This window comes from Osmia bicornis, chromosome 6, assembly GCF_907164935.1.
Source record: "Osmia bicornis bicornis chromosome 6, iOsmBic2.1, whole genome shotgun sequence".
NCBI classification, from domain to species: domain Eukaryota; kingdom Metazoa; phylum Arthropoda; class Insecta; order Hymenoptera; family Megachilidae; genus Osmia; species Osmia bicornis.
Window position 1 is genome coordinate 6598277 of NC_060221.1, and position 24358 is coordinate 6622634.

At 43.4% G+C, this 24358-nt stretch overlaps 1 protein-coding gene across 3 annotated transcripts in view; it reads right to left on the bottom strand.

Moving 5' to 3' along the window:
- The window catches only part of LOC114876849 (protein embryonic gonad-like), an 86868-nt gene that overhangs the window by 17644 nt on the left and 44866 nt on the right, over positions 1 to 24358 (bottom strand). For 2 of the 3 annotated variants that reach the window (XM_046286065.1, XM_046286064.1), the window contains one exon: positions 1209 to 1286. In XM_046286065.1, coding sequence (XP_046142021.1) covers positions 1209 to 1286 — 78 coding nt within the window. Of the gene's footprint in view, positions 1 to 1208; positions 1287 to 12151; positions 12758 to 24358 lie in introns of those variants that run through there. The other variant, XM_029188724.2, reaches the window with a different exon arrangement.

The window sequence follows — 24358 nt, forward strand, 5'->3', positions numbered from 1 at the left end:
TTCCCGCTCGTGAAATACGGCTCAAGATCGACGCTGCGATTGCCGCGAGACTTTGAGCGAGAACGCTTGACGGCTTCGATGTCACCACCCGAGCCTTCGAACGAAAGAGGAATTTCTCAAAAGTTACTCGATGCCGGTCGAACCACTTCGTTACTTTCGTTGTTTACTAATGACGAACAAAAATGTTTTTTGAGTATTCCGATTGCTACTCGAGTGGAAGAAGAGATATTTTAATAGCGTCGTATCGTAGTTCCTTCGTTTCCTTCTTTTTCCTATCGTTATAATCTAATTTGCATACCCTAATAGTGTCGTTATGGGCTAACTGCCTCGATCTCTCAAGCGCATTAGGGCTTTTTTCAATCTTTTAACGGCGCCATCGAGCGTTACACATTAAATTAATTATCGAAACGATGGAAAAAGAAACGAAGCGTTTGATTATCGATTCCGAAGTATAATAGGGAAACGTGATTGGTCCGTATCGTGTGTCACGGTTTCTGAAACAATCGCGTCCCCCGTGGAACCGTTCCCGAAGGAGGACGATCTGAGATAATCGATTCGACGCGCTCGATTCTCTCGACCACTTACGGATTCGAGACGGCCGAACGTTTTTTCATCGAACGTCCCGCTCTCGCGTCTATCGGGATCGGACTTTCTCACCTTCTTCGTCGATAGCTCGACGTATACGTGCCTGTTGTTCCTTTTCGCGATTCGGCACGGCTTATTAAACTTCCCCCCTGTTCTAAACTGGAGTGGATACGACAAGGTGCCTCGTCTCTGAGGTAATATTGAAAAGCGTAGATCGCAGCTGCTTCGATCTATGGTCGCTGATTTTAACGAGTGGATGCCTGTGTCGCGATTATGTCCCATTACACTCAAATTACTTTCATTCTTTAATTACACGACACCATACGTTTGTTTGTATGCGCACATTTTTTGACCATTTTGGAAAATTTTAGTATTGTTATTGAGATTTTTTAAATTAATACAAAGCACGCGACAAAGTTAACTCTGTGAGAAAATAATAAATTAGCAATTAAATTTCTGACGCTGATTAAAAATTTTACTAAAAAAATATAATTTTTTGCATCCCCTTTTACAAAAATATGAAAGCCGCAGAAATAGTTGCCAACATGATACATTATATTTTTTGTCATCAGTAATCAACTGATTAAAGTGTTTCACGAAAAATTTATTAAATAGATCCTTACCTTGCAACCCTCGCACGTGAATGCTCCGAAATGAAAACCAGCCGCCGGTTCGCCGCAGACCTTGCACTGTTGGTTCATCTGCAATTATAGAAATAGCGTTATTCGAAGGATAATTGGTGGGTCAGTTTAGCCCGATTCATCCTTGGCAAGATAAGAAACGGGACTGGTGTTCAAGGGTAGGCGGTGACGAACCGGTTCTCCGCGTTCGTTTCGATTTTTATTCCTCTCACAATATCTTACGGACGTTCGAACGCTATTTGGATTACCGGGAAGAGGAGCTTGAAAAATTATTCTCCCGCTTTCTTTACGACCATTATCGCCCCTGACACGATTCATCCTGCGCTAATGCTTCAGGCGTTCGTCGTGCAACCACTCTCGACGATCGATTTTCTTCCATCCTCATCGTATTCTCGCATTGCTCTCGTCGACGTGATCTTTGACATTGCTTCGAGTGCAGTTCACAACAACCAATTATTTTCTCTATTGATTCTGTATGCCATGAAAATATAGGATATACATGATTTTTTTTTTATTAGTGTGTTAACCCTTTGCGAACAATCGAGGAATGTAGATCCAAACATAATTGTTATAGTAATTTATAATTTATAATTCCGTACATATTGCGTTATATTCAACTGTTGACAGTAAAGGTTTATAATATAGGTATTACTTCTTTAAATTAATTGTCTACGAGCTTAAGAATGCTCCGTCCTCAAAGGGTTAATTAATCCTTCCCTTATAGTGTTGTCTCTGTAATTATTATTTATTTTTATGCTTCAAAGACAAATAATAATTCAACATCCACAATTCTTGCTATTAGTTTTCTATTTTTGGCCAAATATCTAAAGGGTTCATAGTAACCCAACATGATTTGCCAAAGAATGGATCGAAGGGATAGTCAGCTTATCCCTGTTGAATCAAGCCGAAGTTTTCTCTGTCCTCAGGGTCATAAATCAGTGGTATCTCGGTAAAAGGTATCTGTCGTAGGTCGTGGTGTCAGGGCGATGGTCGGGTAAACTGGAATAAAATTAGACCATAGATGATCCGATAAGGGAAGCTCCGAGGGACCTCGAGCGCACCTGGCTTCCTCTAATGTCGCCTACGTTTATCTGGCCAAAGATGGCCGGTTCGGACCTTGCGCAGAACCGAGCGTTTTTCAATCGAATTCTGCTCGAACCGAAAAGGATATTTAATTACATAATTGAAGCTTCTGGTTAAAATTCAACCGCAATCGAGTAATCACTGTTTACGTTGAATTCAAGTTTCCACAAAGTAGGTTCGGCCGTTCGTTATATTCAGTAATTACAGTCCTTCGTCTGTCGGCTTTCAAGTACGATTTTAATTATCCTTGTACGATAGAAAAATTTGAAAGAATTTGACGCGACGTAATTTTTAATAAAAATAACATTAAGAATTCTTCGGGAAACACTTTGCAACCCTCTCAGAAGTCGCGACATTCCGAAATGCTACAAATATCGTTGTAATGACGATCCTTCGAAAAGAATGGTAATCTCTACAAAGACGAGTTTTTACAAAGATCGCGAGTGTCTTAACGAGAATTCAAAGCGACTGTAATTAGAGTCAAGCCGCGACACTCGGCCCTTCTAATCGTCCCTTTGCAATTGTTCTTCTAATGGAAACAAGCTGGCGCCCGCGAACGGTAGCCTCTCGTATTAACCGAGAGACCGAGGGACAGAGAAATGGCAGAAGACGAGCCAGAGGGAACGGCAGACGGAGAGAGTAAAAGAGAAGTCGACTCGCAGGTTCGTTAAGGTTTCCAAGTTTTTTCTCGACGCAGTTGTTTGACGCCCGCTCTTTCTTTCATTCCTCTTGCTGATGAGCCGAGACCATCCTCTCTTTTCTCCGCGGAGAAACGGACTTCGAGCATAGTTACTTTTTTACCTTTTTCTTCCTCGTTCCTTTTCTTTTTTCTACCGTGGCCACGACAATGACCTACTCGCCCCGTTTCTTCTCAGATTTTCTGCCCTCTAACCAGATGATTTTTTATTCGATTATGTAACAACTTAATGTTACCTTTCACAGTAGAATAGGTCAGTGTGAAGTACGACACACTTTTATGAAAATTGTTTCATTTTTCAATTTGAATTTTTCCTACTCTACCTTGCATTATTATTGTAAGAAAAATTCTTCCACTTAAATAAAAAGGCTAAGTTCAAAATGAATTTAATAAACAAAGATGTTGTTAGGATAGGTTTAAATAAAGGTTGGTGATATTAGGACGGATTCAAATAAAGAATACCAAGTTTGAAATGAATTTACATACAAAGATGTTGTTAGGATTGAATTTAAAACAGATGGGTGATATTAGGATAGATTTAATTATATTAAATTCGCGATACCAATCGTTGACTGCCGCAGTAGAAATGAACAAGTGTGGTCAGACATACTGAAACTCTGACTATTTTACCTCGGTTAATTCGCTTAGTTAATCTAGCTTAATTATTCGAATATTACTGGTTGTATTATTGGATCGTAAACGTACCAGAAGCAAATCTTAAAGCCGCGTGAGAATGCTCGAGCGGTGCGGAGGTTTCCGCTCGCAGCAGCGTGGCCGGTGAACGAGGATCTCGATGAGGGAAAGGTTAAGCGGTGCAAAAACGGGGCGCGGAGCTAATATCGGGACGTTGTTTCCATCGATGCGCGACCACGCGAGGAATATTCGAAGCTAGATCGGCCGTGCACGCAGCCCGACGTTGATTAACAGTGCTCCCGCGATAAACAGTAAATCACGGAGCGCATCGATTCAACCTTCGTAACCGTATCCGTGGCCATAAGCAGCGAACGGTACCATTTAAGTAGCCGAGCCTATTGATTTTACAAAGGATCTACACGCGTCTCCGACGATCGATATCGACGCTATCCCACGAAGGTTAATTCGGGCCAAGGCTGGTCTGCCTCGCAGATAGATCGATCTTTCACTGCCCTTAAGTGTCTCAGAAAATTCGCGAAAATTATGGCAATTATCGCTGTAATTAAAAACAACGTTCATTATTAAAATGTTTCAGGGAAACCCTGCTCCGTTGTTTTCTGGGTTGTAGAAATTCCAAAAGCATCGTTTCATCTCAGAAAATTCTTTACTGGTAACCGAATTCCAGAGGTTGGGAAGATCAGGCGGTAGCGAGTTCCGTTTCGACCGAGACGCTTATCACGAGCACGAAGTATCAGATAAACCAGCTGAGAAGCGTCCCTTCGCACTGATATGCAAAAATATCCGAAGATGAGCCGAGGGCCAAGCGTGCAGGCTGTAGAGGAGCAACAAGACCCGAGTCTATAATCTGTTCATCGATGTCTCATTGGCCCAGGGCGGATAAAAAGCGTTCGTCCAAGATGAAAGAGGAACGAACCGCCTGGTGTGTACGCGCGTGCACCTAGTACCCCAGTTTCCACGGGCCAGAGTCAATATTTGCCCGGCACTCGCTCGTTAATGAAGTCGATCGACCTGCTCCAAATATCAGCTTACAGAGACCGCCTCGACTGCTCGAGCGTGCACCGGAGTACGGCAACGAACACCGGAGGGGAGAACAGGGGTCAGGGGAGCAGGCAACCCTCCTGTCATCATTCGACTCGTCCCCATACCACGCGAGTTCCACGTATCCAAGGGGCTCGTCGAACCTTTACGCGCCATTAAACTCGAGTCCCGTGCGACGTTTAATCCCTTTTATGAGAGTTTTTTTTTTTTTATTTTCAAAGATCCCTGCCCGTCTGCTCTCGCCATTGTCCTTTCACACCGAGGCGACGAGCAACCCTTTCTTTTCTTAAGCGACTTCTTCTTACGCACTCTTCTACCGGATGGGGACACCAGGGAGATACGGGTGAAACTGGAAGCTACATATGACGGCTGATGATGATAGATTTGGAGATTCTTTGAATTGGACCTCTGAACTAGAGGAACTATGAATATTTAACACTTCCGACCCGATACACAATTTTTCTGTTATATATAAATTTTAGTTTGCGAAGCTTCCTCGAAAATTCATTATTGTGGCAATATTTTGATAATTATGTAAGTAAAGTAATTAAAAAAATATAAATAATGTTGAGAAGTTTATTAGATTGTACAGTTTTAATAAATTTTATTTTCATTTAAATAATTTAAAGATTGAATTTATTTTCTTGACTGTTAAATAAAGCAAGTTAATTAAGCAATATCCAACTTATTTATTGGTATTCAATTAAAAAGTTCAAACATTCGATAGACTGTTTTTACCATGATCAATGTATCGAAGTTTGATCATTAGTCTCGGTCAGCGAAGTGTTAAATAGAGATTAGAAGATTAAGTTAAACCAACTATACAATTATCTGACGTAATCTTATTTCTACGTCGAAAACTAGTTTGTTGAGCAAAATGTACGACACAAGTATCAAGTTTGTTCAATCAACTAGGTCTACCGGAAAGTTCTGTTCGTTATATGGCTATTGAAGTTTTTTTAGTCTTGCGTATGTTACGAGCAGGTTAAAAACAATAACTGTTGTATTGTGAGCTATGTAAAATAGTGGTTTAATATTCGATTAATTAATCTGTCGCGAATGACAGTAGAACAAACATGTCAGCCGACAAGATCCATTTATGCCACGCTGTTCCTTGCGATATTTATCAAGAAAATAATGTAGTCGTTGCAAAATCGTATTTGTACCGTCTAATAGAGAAGATGGAAATATCAGGAGAAACGACGACCTATCCTAGTCAATCTATCTATCATAAGTCACGACAAAATGATCGCACTGTAATTCAGAAGTACTATCATTACCAAGAAAAGATTACTATCAAAAATACACATTGAACAAGAATTTTGCAGGTAAATTATATCACCAATGCGGCTCGATAATATGAAATAATGAGTGAAATGAATAGGAACCGGAATTCCTTTGAAGTTTCAAAGAGAAGAAGAGCAATCAAAGCGAACAATTATCGGCACCTCTGCGATCGGCTTTCAAAACCCACAATCACGATCATCAAAGGTGTAGCATGAGCCGATTCGCCTAGAATAACTATACCGTTTCCTCGAAATTAATTTCACCTGTCAGAGACGGGAGTGGAATAGGGCAAAAAGCGAGGAACGAAAAGCGTGTAAGAGATAATCGTCCAATTAAACGGTTCGAATGATCCCGGTCCGATGGAGTTTCCGCCGCGAGCCAACCGAGCAAACGAGTTTCCCGGGTCCGATTCACGAGCGCGTTAACTGCAATTACTCGGTTGACAGAGTCCGCGAACGGCAATTGTTACAATTCTACGGCGATCGTAGCCAGAGAAATCGCGGCGAGCTTGATTTAATTAATTGACGGTTATATTAATTTGCGAATTTATGACCGCGTTAAGAATGACCGCTTGATTACCGGCCGCCGCTTGATATACGGCCGGCCATTTTTCTCGCTAAGTTAATGAGTTAATGAGTCCGCTCGAAAGAACGAGTCGATATATCAGCGGGTCGTATAACGCCGCGCGTCAAGGGAGTTTCTCGCGCGAAACTCACCGGCCACCGGTCGCGATCTTATCGTTGCTCGCGCGACCATGCTCGGCCATGAGCAACGGTTCGAATATACCAACGATTACGTCCGTTTATCGCCAATTAGGGACGAGGAACGAACCGCGAGGGCAGTTCGATACGATTCCAATTACCCTGCGGAGCGAGTTAACGCGAGCTTCGAGCTCGATCGCTGGTTATGCTGGTCTTTCAGAGGAAAGGAAAGTATGGGTGCTAAAAGGTAAAACTTCTCTTCAACACCATTTCGTGTTTTCTAGCGAGAAACCGTAGAAAGGTGAAGAAGAATTCTTAGTATAGCAAGCCTTCAAAAATTTTAAACTTTAATATACCATCCTCGTTTAACGCTAGTTAGATATACGGATTCACGGAATCTTGCAATCATATTTCAATTAAGGCACATTAAAAGAAAGTAAATTAAACCTCTGGAGAAGAAGGTATTGTCGAGGAACACGGAAGGTAGATAAAGAACAGAGAAAGTTTCAAAAATTTCGATTTCAATTTAGCAATCATATCGCAATCAAGCCTCGTCAAATGAATCGCGAAAGATTAGAATTTTCTAACTTCTAAAACGTATCCGTATTTTAATTGCTATGATTTTTAGTATTAAGTCATTCAGAAAGTAATGATGTATTTAACCAAACATGGTTAAGAAATGTTACTGTCTATTACTTCCAGAATCGGCTGATAATTAAAATTCCAGCTTACGAATTCCTTTTACTCGCAAATTCCTTTGCGATGGATCTACCTCCATGGGGTCTGAAAAGCGTTCCGAGAGCCAGAAGAACGGCTCTGATTGCCAGTCACCGCAGGTTGTCCACGATCCAGGGACGCGTCCAGGGAAATCAGTTCAAGAGGGAAACTGGAGTGGCTGTTGAGAAATGCGGCCAGACTACAGGTCGCGCAATTTGTATCGGCCGGGATGCGTTTTTAACGATCGCTTTGATGGATGATGGCCGCGCCTGGCTGGCACGTCGATCGGGCCCTTGAAAAATGACGCTCAAGATCGTTGTGTACAGCACGGCCAGACGCTCGAATCCACAACGTGTCACGCATACACACATTTAAACGCATACTGAGACTGGTTCGAAGCATATGGCAGGGGAAACGGCAGCTCCTTTTCGGTTAATATGTTTTCGCGATCCACAAAGCGCCCGGTTGGGAGTCAAAGACAATTAATAACCTTCCGTGGGATCATTTATCGCGACAGTTTAGGCCCGAGGAAGAGGAAACCGCTCGTTCTCCTCGCCGCGTAACCTCGTGCCTGCCTGGCGTGCTCGTGAAGGAGGCTCCGGCGACGCACCGACCAGGACATTGTTCGTCTCCTCGGCCCGTGACCGATCCAATTTTTAACACCGTCTTCTCTGCCCTACTCTCTTTCTCTCTCTCTTGATCTTTACGCTCGATTTTCCTCAACCACTCGAGCTTACTCGTGAACGTGCAACGGTAACCCTTGCCACTTGTGGGAACACTCTTCCGGGATGGTGCTCGCGGAATTCGTTATGCTTGGGATCGAATGGAAAATCGAAAAGGTTACTAGTGTAACACGAGTCTATCAAAGAGTTTATTCGGATAATTTCGAGTTTGAGAAAATGAATAATCTCTATGAAGAAAAAGTTTGAGAAAATGAAAAGACTAATTATTTCCAGCTTCTCCGATAATCATGCAAAGTTCATTTCCGAAGATATGTTAAAAGTCGATAAACATGAAAGCGAAGGACTTTGAGAAGAATCTAAATCGTAACACAAGGTTCTTCTAGTGTCAAAGGTTTGCATTCAGGAAACGTTCGAAGCAGTTATATGTAAATGAGCTGGAAGACAAATTGAAGTTCATTCGATATCGCAGCTGCTTCCTATGCACAATCAAAATGCATCAGGATGTTCCCTGTTCTTCGTTCGAGCGATTTGCGTCAGGGAACAAGAAATATAGAATAAAAAATATATATATATATTGTGGAGATCCCGAGATAACGCGGACGATCAGATGTTAAACTTTGTTTCGCCCGAGGTGGCAGTTACAGATCTCTCGCTAAGAGGTAGAATAAAGATGAAATAAGAGCGGGACGAACGGAGAGGGAAAGACTAACACGCAAGTTGAACCGTTAATAGCATCTTCCAGGTGCATAGATTAGCGCGTGTGCGTGACAACGTATAAACACGACGCTTTGCAGAATAAAGAGTTGCCGTCAGCTAAAGAATCGCATGATCCTCCGCTAGCCGTGCACACCGTTCAACTACGGTGAAGAGAACTATGCGAAAATTTTACTCTGTCGCGTGAAAATTATTTTCTACAATAACAATGATTCATGATAGCACGAGATCATTCGTTCCGCAAGTTTCATCGCAACATAGTTCATTTTCCAAACTAGTTACAAATCTTCCGCGTCCAATCGCGCGTTTCAACCGTCCGCGTTTTACACGCGAACAGATAGTCGTATTCGAACAATTCCCGCGCCATAAAGCCCGCTTTAATTACACGCTCCACTGATTTACGCTCGTCGACTCGGTGTACGAACGTAGGTCGCCCTACAGAAGATTTTAATGCTCGCGCTTTTCCGCCGGCGAAACGGCACTCTATGCGGTCCGCGCTCGCGACTCGCGAACCACCGCAATTTAATCTCCCTTTATACAGCGATTAAGTGGCCCGCCGTTGATTTACAATATCGTAAACGCGCGACACTAACGGCCGTTGCAATATCGCACAGAGAACCGACCTTTGAAGCTCGCACACTCGGAGTGCTCTCGAAGAATAAGATAAAAGAGATTCTCCTTCTATTTTGTATAATGTCAAGGCTAGTTCTGTACAAAAATTCAGATCAGTGCTTTAGATTATAGCGGTGAAAGAAGATGAATCGAGGTCTAGTATAATTATTACATTTACATTTACATTTGAGTGGCAAGAAATTTTCTCACGGATTTAGAATGTATTTTAAATATTTAAAAGTTGGATCGATAAAAAATACTAAATATTGCAAAATAGTATATTTACTAGATTTAATAGAAATAAAATGAGTATACGATTTTATCTCGACATTTAAAGTATTAACGCAGTTTTGCCCATTTGAAACTTCCTTATCTTTGCGTTTGAAACAAAGTAGAGAAGCGAACTCTGCTCGAAGTAGATTTCTGGCCGCTTTCTAGCAAGACCGTTCCGAAAACCCGATAAGAGCAAGTCCTTCCGTTGTTTCTCCGGTGAAAATGCAAATGGAAGGAAACGGCACGAAGTGTGATTCCCTGTAATTCGCGAATTATCGCGGCACGGACAAAGTGCATCGGTTCAGATTAGAAAAGTAACGGGCCAGCTGGATCGGACAGCACCGTGTACCGTTAAATGCATGTCTCGTACTATCGAGATAAAGGTTGCCTGCTAAATGTATTATCCTCTCGAAATCAGTTTTTCGCGAACGTCCGCGTAGATTCGCCAGATAGAAAGCCGAATACGACGTGACCCGGTCGAAAGGGCTCGGATTCGAGGGATATACCGTCAGCACCGTTCCTCCGTGCCAACCAAGGGCAAAAACGAGATAATACGCGTACTTGACGAGAGACAGTTTACGATTTCCGTCCCGAAAGGGAGACGTCGAAAAGGCGTTAAGTCAGATCACGACCCTAGCTACACGAGGGTTGATATGCAAATGAGGATCGACGATTCTTAGTCCGCTCAGAACCGTTGATTGTTCCAAAGAAAAAAAAGATACCTTCGAAGTTCAAATTGACGTTCATCGAAGCCTGGACTTCATCCACGAAACCTAGCCATTATTTATGTTCGCACTTTCTCCCGACGAGATGGTTGTTTTCAAAGCTCGTCGTGTGTGCGCATAATGGCTGCAGTTTTTTATTAACTTTCTCCTAAAACTAGCTCCTCGACTGCGTAATCGCCGAAATTACGATGCGGAGCAATTTACGCTCGCAAAGATCGTATCGTAAACGTAGAATTTCGATGGAAGAGTCTTGAATGAACGGAGAGACATTTACGGGGCACTGTGTGTAACGAACAGAGAGAACCAGGCTTATTTTCAAAGGCTTTCAAGCTTCTTTCGACGTACAAGTGGGTAATAACCGTATGAAAAGGCGACAATGGTGGCTGACACACCGCAACCAGGTTAAAAAAGAAGAGGCAGGAAAAAGGAAGGGGGCAATAAATATATTTTGACATGGGAGAAGCTGGTCGGGCAAGCTATGCATAATAATTGTAACGCTCGACCCGGCTCGAATCGTCCTCTCTTTGGATAGGTCGCACACGTGCGTGTACGCGTACGCTGCCGGTGACTCTTGCTCGCTTTTATGCCACCGACAAAAGTGTCGGGCTTTGTGCGACCCGAATTACGGTACTGTCTACCAGTAGGCAAATATTATAGCAACAGGCGGCCGCGAGGGGTGACGATAATGTTTTCATTTGCGACTAACCCCATCCGACCGCACCAACTCGATCGCGAGGGTTTCGTGGCATGTACTTACTTCGAAGTGCGAAAAAAGAAGACAAAGGTCGTGCACAGATGAAAAATTGCGGTTCATGATGTAGATTTTGTGTGGTGGTAAAATTTCTGTCTGATCAACATACTCGAAAGATAATTAGTTATAGGAAAATATTGTAATTTGATTTCTAGACGTACCTAAATTAACGAAGAAATTAACAGAAAATCCTTGTCTACTTCTATCAAAAGGAAGATATTAAGAAAAGAAAGCAAGAGGAAAGGTTATTTAAGAAGCGTTTAATATCCCTTGATTCAAAAGAACTGGTGTTTCACTAAAAGCCGTACTTGTCAAAACTAAACGATTAATAAAACTCAATGTAGATAACAGCGTCCGTTGTTAAAGCAAAACGGGGCTAGCGCACGCGGTCTCACGGTTTCGCAATTATATTCCAATCAAAATTTACTAGTCGAAGGGATATTTTTAACGGTCAAAAGCGTACTTACGCCGCTATTAGGTTGCATTATCAATTTCACGCCGTGGTATAATCGCGAGCAACGCAGCCACTTTGGATGTAGACTTTAATTTACGAGGGATAAATGGAGCGGTGAATGGACTGTAAGATTGACGAAACGCCGGTGATTACCGGCTGAACGCGAGTGATTTATTTTCTAGTTTTTATAACTATCATTAGTCGGACCTTTTCGCCCCCTCCCTTCGTACCTGTACCTATAGTTTCTCTGTGTCAGACCTGTCGTTTCTTTGCGCGACGTTCAGAAACCGGGGATAAACTTGCATACGAGACGAGATGCATTTTACATCATATGAATGTATAAAAAATAAATTTACGACACGGAATACAATACACCCGTTGAACACTCGATTTGCAATGCAAGGAGTCACTGTATTAAATACGAGAAAGTTTTAACGCTCGGAGACATCAACGCGTGGAGGAGCGCGTCGGGGACATTAACGCCCGCGCAGTACACGCGATCATCGAAATCTCGAGCGGTATCGGGATTCACTCACCTTCGTAGTCAGACGATATCCACACGAGGGGCCCAACCGGTGTCCTCAGCTCACCACAAAACCAACAAAACCTTCTTCTCCGGATCGTCCGAGTCCTCTGTCACACGTTACACACCATAACCTTAGTTTGTTACCGTTCGACGGAGCAAGCTCGTCTCCCGCGAACGTTCTTCTACCCGAGACACACACTGCCCGCAAAATTGTTCTGTCCTGTCGCGGTCGGTCACGTGGCGTGGTACATCGCACGCTGCGCGCACGTTTCCACCTCGACAGTCGCGTCCACGAATCGTTCACCTGGTAACCCGATCCCGACCGATCTGACCCTATCGAAGGACCGAAGGTCAACTAAGAACCGTTCTCCTCGATGCAAATCCGTCGACTGTCCACGAGATGATCCACGCGAGTCCCAACGTGATCCCCTTCGTACGTCTCTCTTCCTCTTTCTCTCTCTCTCTCCACCGCTGGCCGTCCTCGATTCAACGATTTTTTTCTATACAGGCAAGCCTGTTGTCTGTCTCTCTCGAACATCCACGAGTCACGGTGCGGCCACGTCGATGGACGGGAGAGGACTGGCGCTTCGCGATCGCTACGACCTGTTCGACTGCATCGAAGGCGCATAAGGAGAGCCACGGCGAACCGACGGGAACCGATTTTCCCCTAGTGGCAGGGGCCAGCTGTACCTGCCCATCGGTGCACGCCTGTCCTCCTGCCCGCCAATCGGCCCCTCTTGGGCCCGATCGTTCCACCAATCCCGCGCCGTTCAGTCCCAGGAAACCGGCTGCCCAGGTACCACCCATCGATTCCCCACTTCCTGCTATCCTACGCTCCTCCACTCTCCGTCGACTCGGCCGTTCCTCGTGCTCTCTGCTGACCAAGTCCCCGCAGACAACCGATCGCTGCCTGCGATGAACGGGCCAGCTTTCTTGCTCTGAGAAACGATCGCTTCAGTTCTAAGATGATGTTTTTTTATAATAGAACAACGACCGTCTTTAGACCTGGAGCGGATTCTCTTTTTATCTTCTTTATTTTCTTTAATCATTGATTAACGGAATGGAGTTGTGATCCAGATTCGCGAAGAATGTACAATGGTGTTTCGAATAAAATTGGACGCTCCAATTTTTAAATAATAGAGTTTCATACATTGGAAAATAATATTTCAGGAAATATTCTGTTTCGATATCAACAAACTGCACCCATGTAATTTAGTAGCTGGCTTGCAAGACATAAAAACAGCTATTACTTAGTTGCTGCTTCAATTAGCGTACAGATTCGATAAAGCAAATACCGAGTATCGATCTTGTCGCTGGGAACGAATCCACCTTGCGAAATCGCAGCAGCAATTAAGCACTATCTAATCGCAATCAGAGGAACCATGAAAAGAACCAGAATGAATTGGTTTGTGTGGACCTGTTCAAATTTCTCGAGGCAAAGGCACGAGGAATCCGAAGAGTTACAGAAACTGGTCGACCCAATAAAATGTCGAAAGGCGTTCAAAGGGGAGAGCAGGAGGGCAGGAAGGACGGGGTTGGACGGCGCCATAAATTAAAGATGTCCACCCGTAGAAATTAAACCATAGGAAACTGGTTTCGAACGTAAAACGCTTCTTCTCCTGCTCTCGATCCTTCGTTCTATCTCTCTCGTTTCTCTACGCGTCTTTGTCGTTATATTTGACCCCTCTGCCCGCACCTTGACTCTATGAATCCTACCGGAGACCGCTGCTTTTTGTGGCCGTCTCTTTTCCCTCGAATCGAGATTCTCTCTCTTTTTCGTTTAACGACCGATTTCATTTTATCGAGATAATACCGAAGTAGAAGCGGCTACGAATCTGGGAAAGTCCGCTATGTTCGACCGGGTTCTGGGGCTTTTTTACGAGCCAGATAGCCGATGATGTCGACGTCGATTCTATAGTGCCGGAAAGATATCGTGAACTGTTCGTTGGAATCAAAATTTCTGAAGAAAGTTGTGGTTCGACGTCAATTGTGATTGTACCTCATTTGCATTGAATCAAAACAATTTTTAGTCGACTCATGTCATCGTATAATCAAAGATTCTGAGAGATAGTAACAATTCATGTTTAATTTTAGATAATTTTTTACTCGACACCACTGTTCAAAAGTTGATCGAATAAGTATTATCGTATTCATAAGCAACTCTAAAACTCTCCCAGAGTATTTTTGCGCAGATCACGATAAAAAAGAGGAGCAGCCAGAGATTTCGTTTACACGTGTTTTCATCGCTATAAATAATTTATCCGCTTTTGGCAGTAGACAGAGCTTACGTGAAAGAACTGTACGGTATGTCCGACGGTGTGTAGCAAACACGAGAGGCGCGGCAAGCAACGTCAGATTCGTGATCAATTGGCCGTACTTAATCCGGATGTATTTACGCGTCCGTCCGTCGATCCGGTGCTCCTCTTCGTTTTGTCTGTCGCTGTCTCGTCCTTATGTGCATGCTCGTTCATGCAGAATCCCTTCCCGAGGAGGCAGATGGGGCTAATATGAACTCGATTCTGCCCCCGAAGATATGAACTCATTCGTTCGAGCGAGCACGAAGGTGTCTGCCCATCGACACGGAAAGAAACGAGATTTATCGTTCTTTCTGCGTGGAGAACGGTCACCTCTTGTCGCGTGAAACGGCCTCCTCGAAAGCTGGGGTCGAGAGCAGTGTCATCGTTGCAATCTTTTTTCTATTCGACGAGTTTTTTTTCTGTTTGTCTCTTGTGTGACAAAACACAATGTGAAAATATCGTTTTCGAGTTCTTTTTATTATTATTCGATGTACAATACCATTGCAATATTTTTTATAACGGGGGTACCATAGCAAGACATGTTTCACAATAAAATAATAAAATAAAAAGAGGTTTGGTAGCATGAGTTCCAAAGTTTCAAAGAGTCAAATTCGTTAGTATACTCGTTATCAAAAAATCATCCAAACTTTTTCAATTACTGTATTTATTATAGGTAATTGAATCATTTTCTGATACCACATTTCCGGTACAAGTACGTTTTCCACGAAACCTCTCAATTCCATCGTGCACAGGTTGTCGCCGACAAGTCTGAACGCGCGATCGCGACATCGATCTCCGATCGCGGCGCGATCGATCTCCCCGTAGCAAGACGATTACAAACCGCTGAAATTCAGTCTATCCGTGGAGCTGAATTATGACGTTCGAGCGTTTGCAAGCGCGACTCGACAAGCATCGTGGCTGGTATTCGCGAGATTTCAGGAACGCGGGAAGGATTAATTGAATTCCGCGGGCCAATCCGCGTGCAGCGCTGAAAACTGGCACTCAATCTCGTTAATCGAAAGCGCTGCGGAATGTCGTAACAGCTTGGCGCGAGTTGCACACCGACGCGCTTATGTGAAACGCCGCGCCGCGACGTCGTTCGTCGTCGCGGTAATCGATTACCGTGGCCGGATTATTAAGCGGGTCCCCACGAGCGTAGAAAACGCGTCCCGACGAGGTCAAAGGGACACGGACCGGGACGAGAAGCGACTTCTCGCTGCGAAAACTCTTCGAGGATCTCACAGCCGGCACCGGAGGCGGCTTCAGGAATCGTCGATCCAGGCGTTAAAGTCTCCGGCCGAACGTGAACTCGCGCGCGCATCGCGTTATTAATCGCGAGCCAAGCTAAGCAGCGTGCAATTCGTCAAACCACGTCGGGGATCTTTGGAACGGTTCGACAGGATTTGCTGAATGAAACTTTAATTGCTGATAAAAATAGTATTGGAATTTCACGGCTATTCAATAAAACCCTGAGCTTTCCTTGAAACGAGTACTTAAATTTGAAGCTTGATAATTAGCGGATTCAAAAATGATAATTAATTTGTAATTGGTAGGATAACATTCTGCAAATATCAACCCTGGTTTCAAAGTTAGCAGAATACGTCCAAGTATCCTTCAAGAATTTCCTCAGATCGGGGCACACAAACGGCGGGATTAACCCCGAAGAAGATCAGAAGCTTAAAACGAACGGAAAGCGATAAATTCCAAGCCCGTGTCGTTTCGCAGTCGCAGTCGGTAAGCCATGGTATCCGTTACAGCGGCGATTTGCGAGGCTCGACGAGTATTTCGCACAGACAGGGGCTCGTCGTTTGCCAGCGGGACGAAAAAAGGTGCTTTAACGAGCCCTAATAGGATTCGTACTAGCGTGGATTTCTTTGGGAACCCGAAAGGGATTCCGGTCAAAACGTCGTTAGTCGTCCGAGATCGTTCGAACAGCATGAGCCACTTTGGACTCGTGACCCAGCAAGGATCCTTTGGTACAGGACCTCTGTTGCGGGTAGGTGTCCTGCGTGAATGGTCACTCGAAAACGAGCTCGTTCACCGGCCAAAAGATGTTTGCCCACAATACGATAAACGCGTTTCGATGATGCCCGAAAAACATCCTTCTTCTGGCAAACCAGACGTTCCACTCGCCTTCATTTTTCATTCGAACCGACGATACTTTTGTCTAAGATGATGGTTTATAGAAGTTTCTGTGAAAACGCTCTGAGATATCTATAATAAAATCTTGTACCCAAAAACTGCTGCCCACCGATCAGCGACGATTCGAAAAATCGAATATCCCCGGGATATCGGCAAAAGGATTCAGCGAGTCCACGGAATCTGCAGCACGGTTTCAGCGAGGATCCGACACGACCTGGCCGTAGATCATTGAAACGTATATCCCATGGATCGCGGGGTGTACCTGTACCGCTCGCAGCCCGTGGAAGGACACAAAGTAGATTCGAGATACCGACGATGCACTCGCAGTTCCCGTGGGGTCGTGCCGGTCGCGCATATGGCCGCCGCTTGACTTCCAGTTGCTTTCGAGATCGAAGATTCGCCTACGCCCATTCCCGCGGAAGGATACCGCCAGCGTTTCGCCGAAGGACACGCGCACGATCGAGATCCTGTTTCCCGCGGATCACTCGAAATAATTCGTCGGGACCCAGGCTGAAATCGATACGCCGATGTACGACGCCGAAGGGGCTAACGGTCGCCTTGGCCCGAAGAATTATTCGTCGGGGGTGCAACCGGGCACCGACGGTGATAAGTCTGCCGATCGCGACTGTCGTCGTTTGATACCGTGCTCTCGTGCTGTTCGCCAGGGGCCAGAATCGTGGCGAGTTGTGTTTACTTTGTGTGATCATTTTTTAATACAGAAGGAAACCAAAGTTGAGTATTATTTGAATATTAGATCTAAGAAGGTTTCTGTCTGAGAAATAAATTATTCCTAAATTAGAAAAAAATATATGTTTCAGATTTTATAAAATGAGTAGCAAGATTAATTAAATAATTTTGACGATGGTTGGCGAATGCAGTCGCATAGCAAATTTTGAAAACCTTCTTGAAATCTACAAAAGATCAACCGAAAACATCCCCTTTCTTTATCAGCCCATGATTTTCCAAAATCATTCATCGTTGAAGGACCTCTGTTTAGCCCTCCAGCATAAAAAGAAATCCCACTCGAGATGACTGGCAGAGGGTGCCGATTACATTTTTCGAATGACGAATCGACAACGATCGGCAATGATTAACATCGATCGTGACAGTCGAGGATTGGTGACAAAGTGGCCTAGGTCTAACTAGACCTCGACATCTGTTCGATTTGTCACGGAACGCTTTTCCAACCTATGGGATCGACCCTAGGCAGCCGTCTCGAGATCGTCTCTGTGGATAATTGTTGAATACCGCTAATGAGAGTCTAGTAGCGAGCAACGCGTCGAGTGCTCTCGTAACCGCGTCGAATCGCGCGCGTTTTGCGGCTGAGTACTCTTCGCGGCTCGTGAGAACACTGTTGTTTAGGCAACGATAGATTCGATACGCGTAACGAGCCTCTGTATTGCGCCCCTAATCAGCAGAAATTTATGACACCCTGGCCGGGGTGCGAAACGATGAAACCCGCTGGGTATACGCGTTCTTTACACAACATTTCAACGAAGCTAAATAACAACGCGCGTTTGTGATTAATCGTGCGGTAGGTAAATGCTTTGAACCACTGCCGGCAAACGCTAACTTTACAGCTACTGCTTTCAATTTGCGATATAGTAGGTGTTGATTAGAAGCACGCGTTCTGTGGTTTGCTGGACCCAAACGGCGAGGTACAATGGCGAGGTTGATAAACAGGCTCTTAGGTAGGAGGAACGATAAAATAAAGATTTTATAAAATTATGAAAATAACACGGAAGGTATTTGCAGAAAATTCATTTTAAAATATTTCAATTTTGAAATTTTTGTATAATTTAGCAACTGGAATGGAAAATGTATATTTTTAATATAAATAAATGTAGATTTCTGTATGCAGAGAAATGTTCCACGAACAAAAGTTAACATTTAGCATGGACAGGTAGGTATACTATGTAGTACAAGGGAACAAGTATAATACCGATTGTTTTCAAGAGACAAACACGTATCGTCTTACGCGTCGACGATAAAACACGTCGAGGTTCGAAGTTCAATCTGAGCGAGTCGAATCGGGTACGTCGATCGATCGAGGTTTACGAGAACCCTTTCGAATCGAAACAAAAGCATCGATACGAGACCGTGGACGCGGCACACGAGTCCTGAAACGTAATCCTCCGTTGCGCAGGGACTACCAGCTCCTATCTGAAATTTAATATCGCGTCCTCGCGGTTTTCGCGATAAATCGACTGCCCACCGCCTACCGCCCACTCGCGGGGCCCAGCATATTTAATTACAGAAAATCGTTCGACCTTCGCCGCGGACCTCCCCACGCGGTCCATAGGTTTTACGAAGCCAGCCAGGCATCGTTCAGAATCGGACGCTGTCCGTGAACCCCTCGCGAACAAAGAGGCTTAATGAATTCCGGTAAAGGATCACCGAACGCGAACGAATCGATAATTACCGCTTTCGATCGACCAGCCCTACTGCCTATGCTACAAGTTCGACGGCAATCGAGCTCGATTTTATCGTCGAGATCTCGTTTGAAAAGCAAACCTTCGAGATAGAACACGAGAGCAAGAGAACGCTGTGTATCGTTCATTTGATGCAGCTGTTGCTGCAAATATCAGATGAGAATTAACTCACCTGATGATAATTTAATGTTACAAGAGTTGCTTGATTAAACGTGTTCGGATAGTGAGGTAGAGATACAGTTTGAACTTTACTCAATCGTTTTATTAAAACAATTGAATCCTACTATTATATTAAAATTCTCTGCACATATATATTCTCTTCAGTATTGTTTTACAATTTGTTTTTACCCAATTTGACCGTTTAGTCTCCTGAAACACAATTCAAATTGCATCTCCTCTATTAGAGACCATTATTTCTAGGATTACATTTCCTGAAAGTAATGTCGGTAATTTTACGAGATCTTTTACTTTCTTTCACTTTCTATACTAATAACATTACATCAGAGATCTTTTCACTATTTTTATCATATAAAACGAATCCAATGATCACTCATAGATAATAGATTAATAGATTTAAATCTAATCTTATTACCTTCATCGAATCGAACATTTTCTGCCTCTTTTGTACATCATTGCAGTTAGATTTGCGGTTTTAAACATTCCGTTGAGAGGTTCTCTCAAGTATATTGAAATCGAGTAGACTCGTGCTTCCTCGTCCGAGCCTACTTTCCCGACTCTCGAATCGACGACAGGAAGCAATGACCCGTTCCGTCGGTGACGAGAATCCCCTCGGTCTAAATGCGCTTAATGGATGACAACTATAAACTACCGTGCCAGTACATAACACGGAACCACACGGTGAATATCGTTCCGCACGATTGAGCTCTCCTTCGGTACCTAGGGGACCACGATGCTGCTTCGCTTTCGAACGATCGACCTATCCGCTATCATTTCGCTCCCCCATTGTTTCTCCTTGCTACGAAATGCACCCTGTTGCGGCGTTCTACCGACCCTTCGTGTAACCACGTCGAACGGTGCCATGAATATCCTTCTGGCGTTAACGAATCACGTAGACGAACGGGAGAAGCTGAAGTTCAAGTGTGTCTATGAAAAGAGACGAGGTTATTTATTCTAATTTTATATTCGAAGAACAAAAAACTTCTGGCTTTATATGTTGCTTAGAAGGTACTCAAGTATGTACATTTGATTAGAAACAGTGTAAAATTTAGAAAATGAAAATAATATGAAGAAAACTAAATTGAATTAAAATTGGGGTTCTCTCTATGGACCGTCATCCAAGGGTTTATTTATTCCCATAGTTTGTAAATTAACAGTGTAAAATTTAAAAAATGAAAATAATATGAAATACAAAATTAAATAAAAATTCTGGCTCTCTCCATGGTCCGCCATCCGAAGATTAATAACTGGAGTATTTAAATAGTGAGAATTCACCGAATTTTTTCAATAGATTTCGATAAAGAATCTCAACGGAAAGGTAAAAATACTTCCACAGAACGAAACCCGAAGAAAATCATCGAAGCGCGCAGAAATCGAAACAGAAACCATGATAAACTGCGTGCACTCAAGCGGTCGTCGCATAAAGTCGCTAAATAGATAGAGTGCAATAGCGAAGAACATCATCGAACGTTTGAACACGATGTTGGCCCGGTAATTGCCGTGCGCCTTTTGGCCACCGGTTTCGTCCCTTTTCATCCCGCGGGACAAAACCGCAACAGCCACAAATCTAACCGCATGGACGCGTAGCGTTGAACCGGCGACACGTCGTTCGATAAATCTGCTCCGGGAGCGCTAACGCGGCTGAATGAATGGCGTTACGGGCCGACGAGCATGCTGAATGCGCGGGACGCCGGCTCGTTGACACGCTAGTCAAAATATTGGGGGAGTGCCCGAAGAGCCCGTTGGATCCGATTCTCCTCCTCTCATTTTCGCCGGCCTTTTTGCCCGTTCCGCTTTTTTCCCGCCGTTTTCTCGACCAGTCGTGAATTCCTTTTACGAGGCTACTCTGGCTTAAAAAAAAGTATTTCATTCAAAAGAAAAGATATAAAGGAATTGAATGAAATTATAGTTGGTCTATTTTACGGAAAGTAAAATTTTCTCATGCCTTTGTTTGATTGTTATGCAAATTTTTTAGTTTCTTTAGATTTAAAAACAGTTTGAACTGAATGTTGGAAAGATTTGTGGAAATAACACGGGATGTAAATTAAGTTAACGAGTATCAAATAGCGGGTTAACGCTAAATAGCTTTAATGTATTCAGTTTCCTGAACGCGACACAGATGAACGAAATTCAAAGCTGTTTTAAATTCAAGTAAACCAGACGCGACCGCAACGAAAGAGAAAAAAGTAAGCCAACATCAATAATTTCTTCGTCCAATGAATCCGGAAATGGCTGTGTCTTAACAGCGCCGATACTCTTGGAACTTCGAATCGAAACGATAACGTGAACACGCTTAAATTTAAATAGCTACCGATCGATTCCGAAAGGCAACAAAACCGTCCCATATATCAGCCGAGTCGTGGCAATAAATCGAACACCTACTTATCAATTAAACGTCGCAAGTCATTAACCCAGTCGCAACGTGTATCGATGATAAGTAAAAAATCGAAGAAAAAACGAATCACCACACGTTATACAGTGATACACCAACTATTTCCATGGGTAATTAACGCTTTGATTGACACAGGAATTACTACTAATTAACGTTCCAATCGCTGGACTCAAAACAGTCGTATACTTACTAGATTAGAAACTTGAATAACGAATTAAATTAGAAAATTCTAATGATGAAACTTCCACCAACTTCCAGTTGGTCGTTCACTAAAACCGATCACTGTGTCACGACCCGGCACGATTCAAAGAGGACGCCGTTTGCTCCGTGAAACCTAACTGTACAATTAAAAGCAGAGATCTACCATCTCTTCCACGTAACGACCTAAAAAGAGGAAAAAAAAAAAATGGAAGACCGCCTCGAAAGCGAGCAGACAGCGACACATTATTCCTCGTCTGTGAAGCTACAAAGAATTCGTTCATCTTCCGAGTGTAACCATCTTTGGCGTGGAATTCGTCGCGTGAAAAGAGAATCACCGCGGGCACAAAAAGGACCCGTGTTGTATAAGTAGGAACACGCGTAGATCACGTAAAGGGAAGCAAGCGTTGCGACACCGAGGATCAGCCACCCTACTTCCATCGGACAGATACGATCTCTGGAAGAGATTAATCGAGAGTTTAGGCTCGGTTTCTCCGCTAGCGAAAATATACTCGAAGAAGGTGATTCGGTGTATCGAAGCTTGGGCAATTCACGCACACAGGTGTGTCCCCGTTAACGTGATTCCCTCCGCCAGTTGGTTGTGCCACGAAACGATACGTCCTGACCGCTGTGTCTTCCTCGGCCGTCTGTCGTAAGCTGGCCCAATTTCTATGTTGGCTCGCCTTATAAATCGCCTCGGCTTTTTTACGAGCTTCGCATAAAGCGTCTGGGACGAATCCTCTTCTCGAGCCAGAGGTAACGAGCCGTCTCATCTTCTTCGTCTTTCTCATCCTCATTTCAATTCTTCTCTTTCTCTGGTCGCTTTTCGTCTTGCTTGAATCCAAGCACCGAATTCGTGCGTTCCACGCTCGAACGACACGACGCTACACGTCCAACCATTCCACCGAGGTCTCGTCGTTAAAATGGCCTCGTACTGTCGTGACACTGTTGGCGTTTTTTATGATTTCCATTGGCGTTCGTGTAAAAGAGCGGGAACAACGGGTCGTCGGTGTCGAACACCGGGGTTCGCTTTCCAAATGGAAACCGTAGTCGATCTCATCGTGGACGAGTTTGTTAAAGTTGTGAAAAGTATGATATCATGATGTTTTGATCTTGGTACATTTTACTTATTGTAATAATTACAATAACTTCAATGTTGCAACTATATTTTAAATAATTTGGGTCGGTTCAATTAATCACGACAGTGCGTAATCTCAGATATTATTTTGATCAAGATATACCTGCTATGTGACTCATCGGTGAACGAAAATATGTGACATCTCGAGATGACGTATGTTCAACCAATTAACATAAAATCAAGACACTCGCAATGATACTTTCTTCATTCAATCGAGGACTGTGTGACTCACTTTCCCGAAATTAATTTCGGTAGTCGTCCACATCAAAATGATGAAACGTGCAATGAATTTTTGCAAAACAACATTCCCATTCGTTTCATAAAAAGTACATATCCACTTCAATAAAAAAAAAAAAAAATACTAATAACCAAAAAGTAAAAGATTCTTTTTATAACACTATATCTTTTTCAGTATCTTTGTAATAATTTACCATGTTTCAGACAACAGAAATATCCCAATTAGTCTCAATAATTAATATCGTACATTCATATAAGAATGGTTACTGTTTGTCTAATGACCTATCAGCAGCCTGTCAAAATTCTCAACAGCTCCGCAAAGATTAGTGAGCACTGTTTAAGTAATGCTTCCGTAACTTGATAACCGGAAACGTGGCGTATTGTGTCAGAACTGTTGGCAAACATGTTCGACCGACGTTTAGGTCAGTTAATCCGCTTACTTCGCGCAAAGTCAGGTCCCTGTCGGTATCCATGAAGGCGCGTCGCCGCGGCGATCTAATCGATCCAGTTACACGTCGAAAACGTCGCGTCTAAGCTCGTGCGGATCTTATAAGCCGATTACCGTGTCATTGAATCGGAAAATCCAGTTACTTGCGATTTTGCTTTCGACCTGAGCCTCGCTTTCACGAAACTCGATCGTTGCAACCGGCTACGAGTCGACGGAAAAACGCGATAATGTCACGTATCGATACGCGTCATCGAATCATTTAATGTAAATCTCATTAACGAACCAGTTGCTGTTACTGATACGAAATTATCTCATCTTCCGCATAGATTTAGTTCAAAAAATTCTTAAAGTCTTCCAGTTCGACTACGATTTACACACGAAAATAAAAATTGGTAATTTTTGAAATGGAAAATATTTTCACAGAGAAATTTATAGTAATGATAATTATACACAAGTGAAACTTTCTTATTGTAAGAAAGAAAGTTTGCTAACATGGATGGCAATCTAATAAATGAGCTTAAATTAGTACCAAGAAGTGTGGCAAGAAGTGTCCTCATTTAAAGTGACCTTCTAACATTCTATCGTCAAACAAACGGTACGTGGTCATAAATTGATTTCCTTAATTCAACATCCGAAACGTCTTGTTACAATTCACAATACCGTTGTACCTGTTCAATGAAAATTCCTCTGATTTACTGCACGACTTACCCTTTGCGAACTTTCGATCCCGATGTGTCTATTCAGGAGAAAACGAAA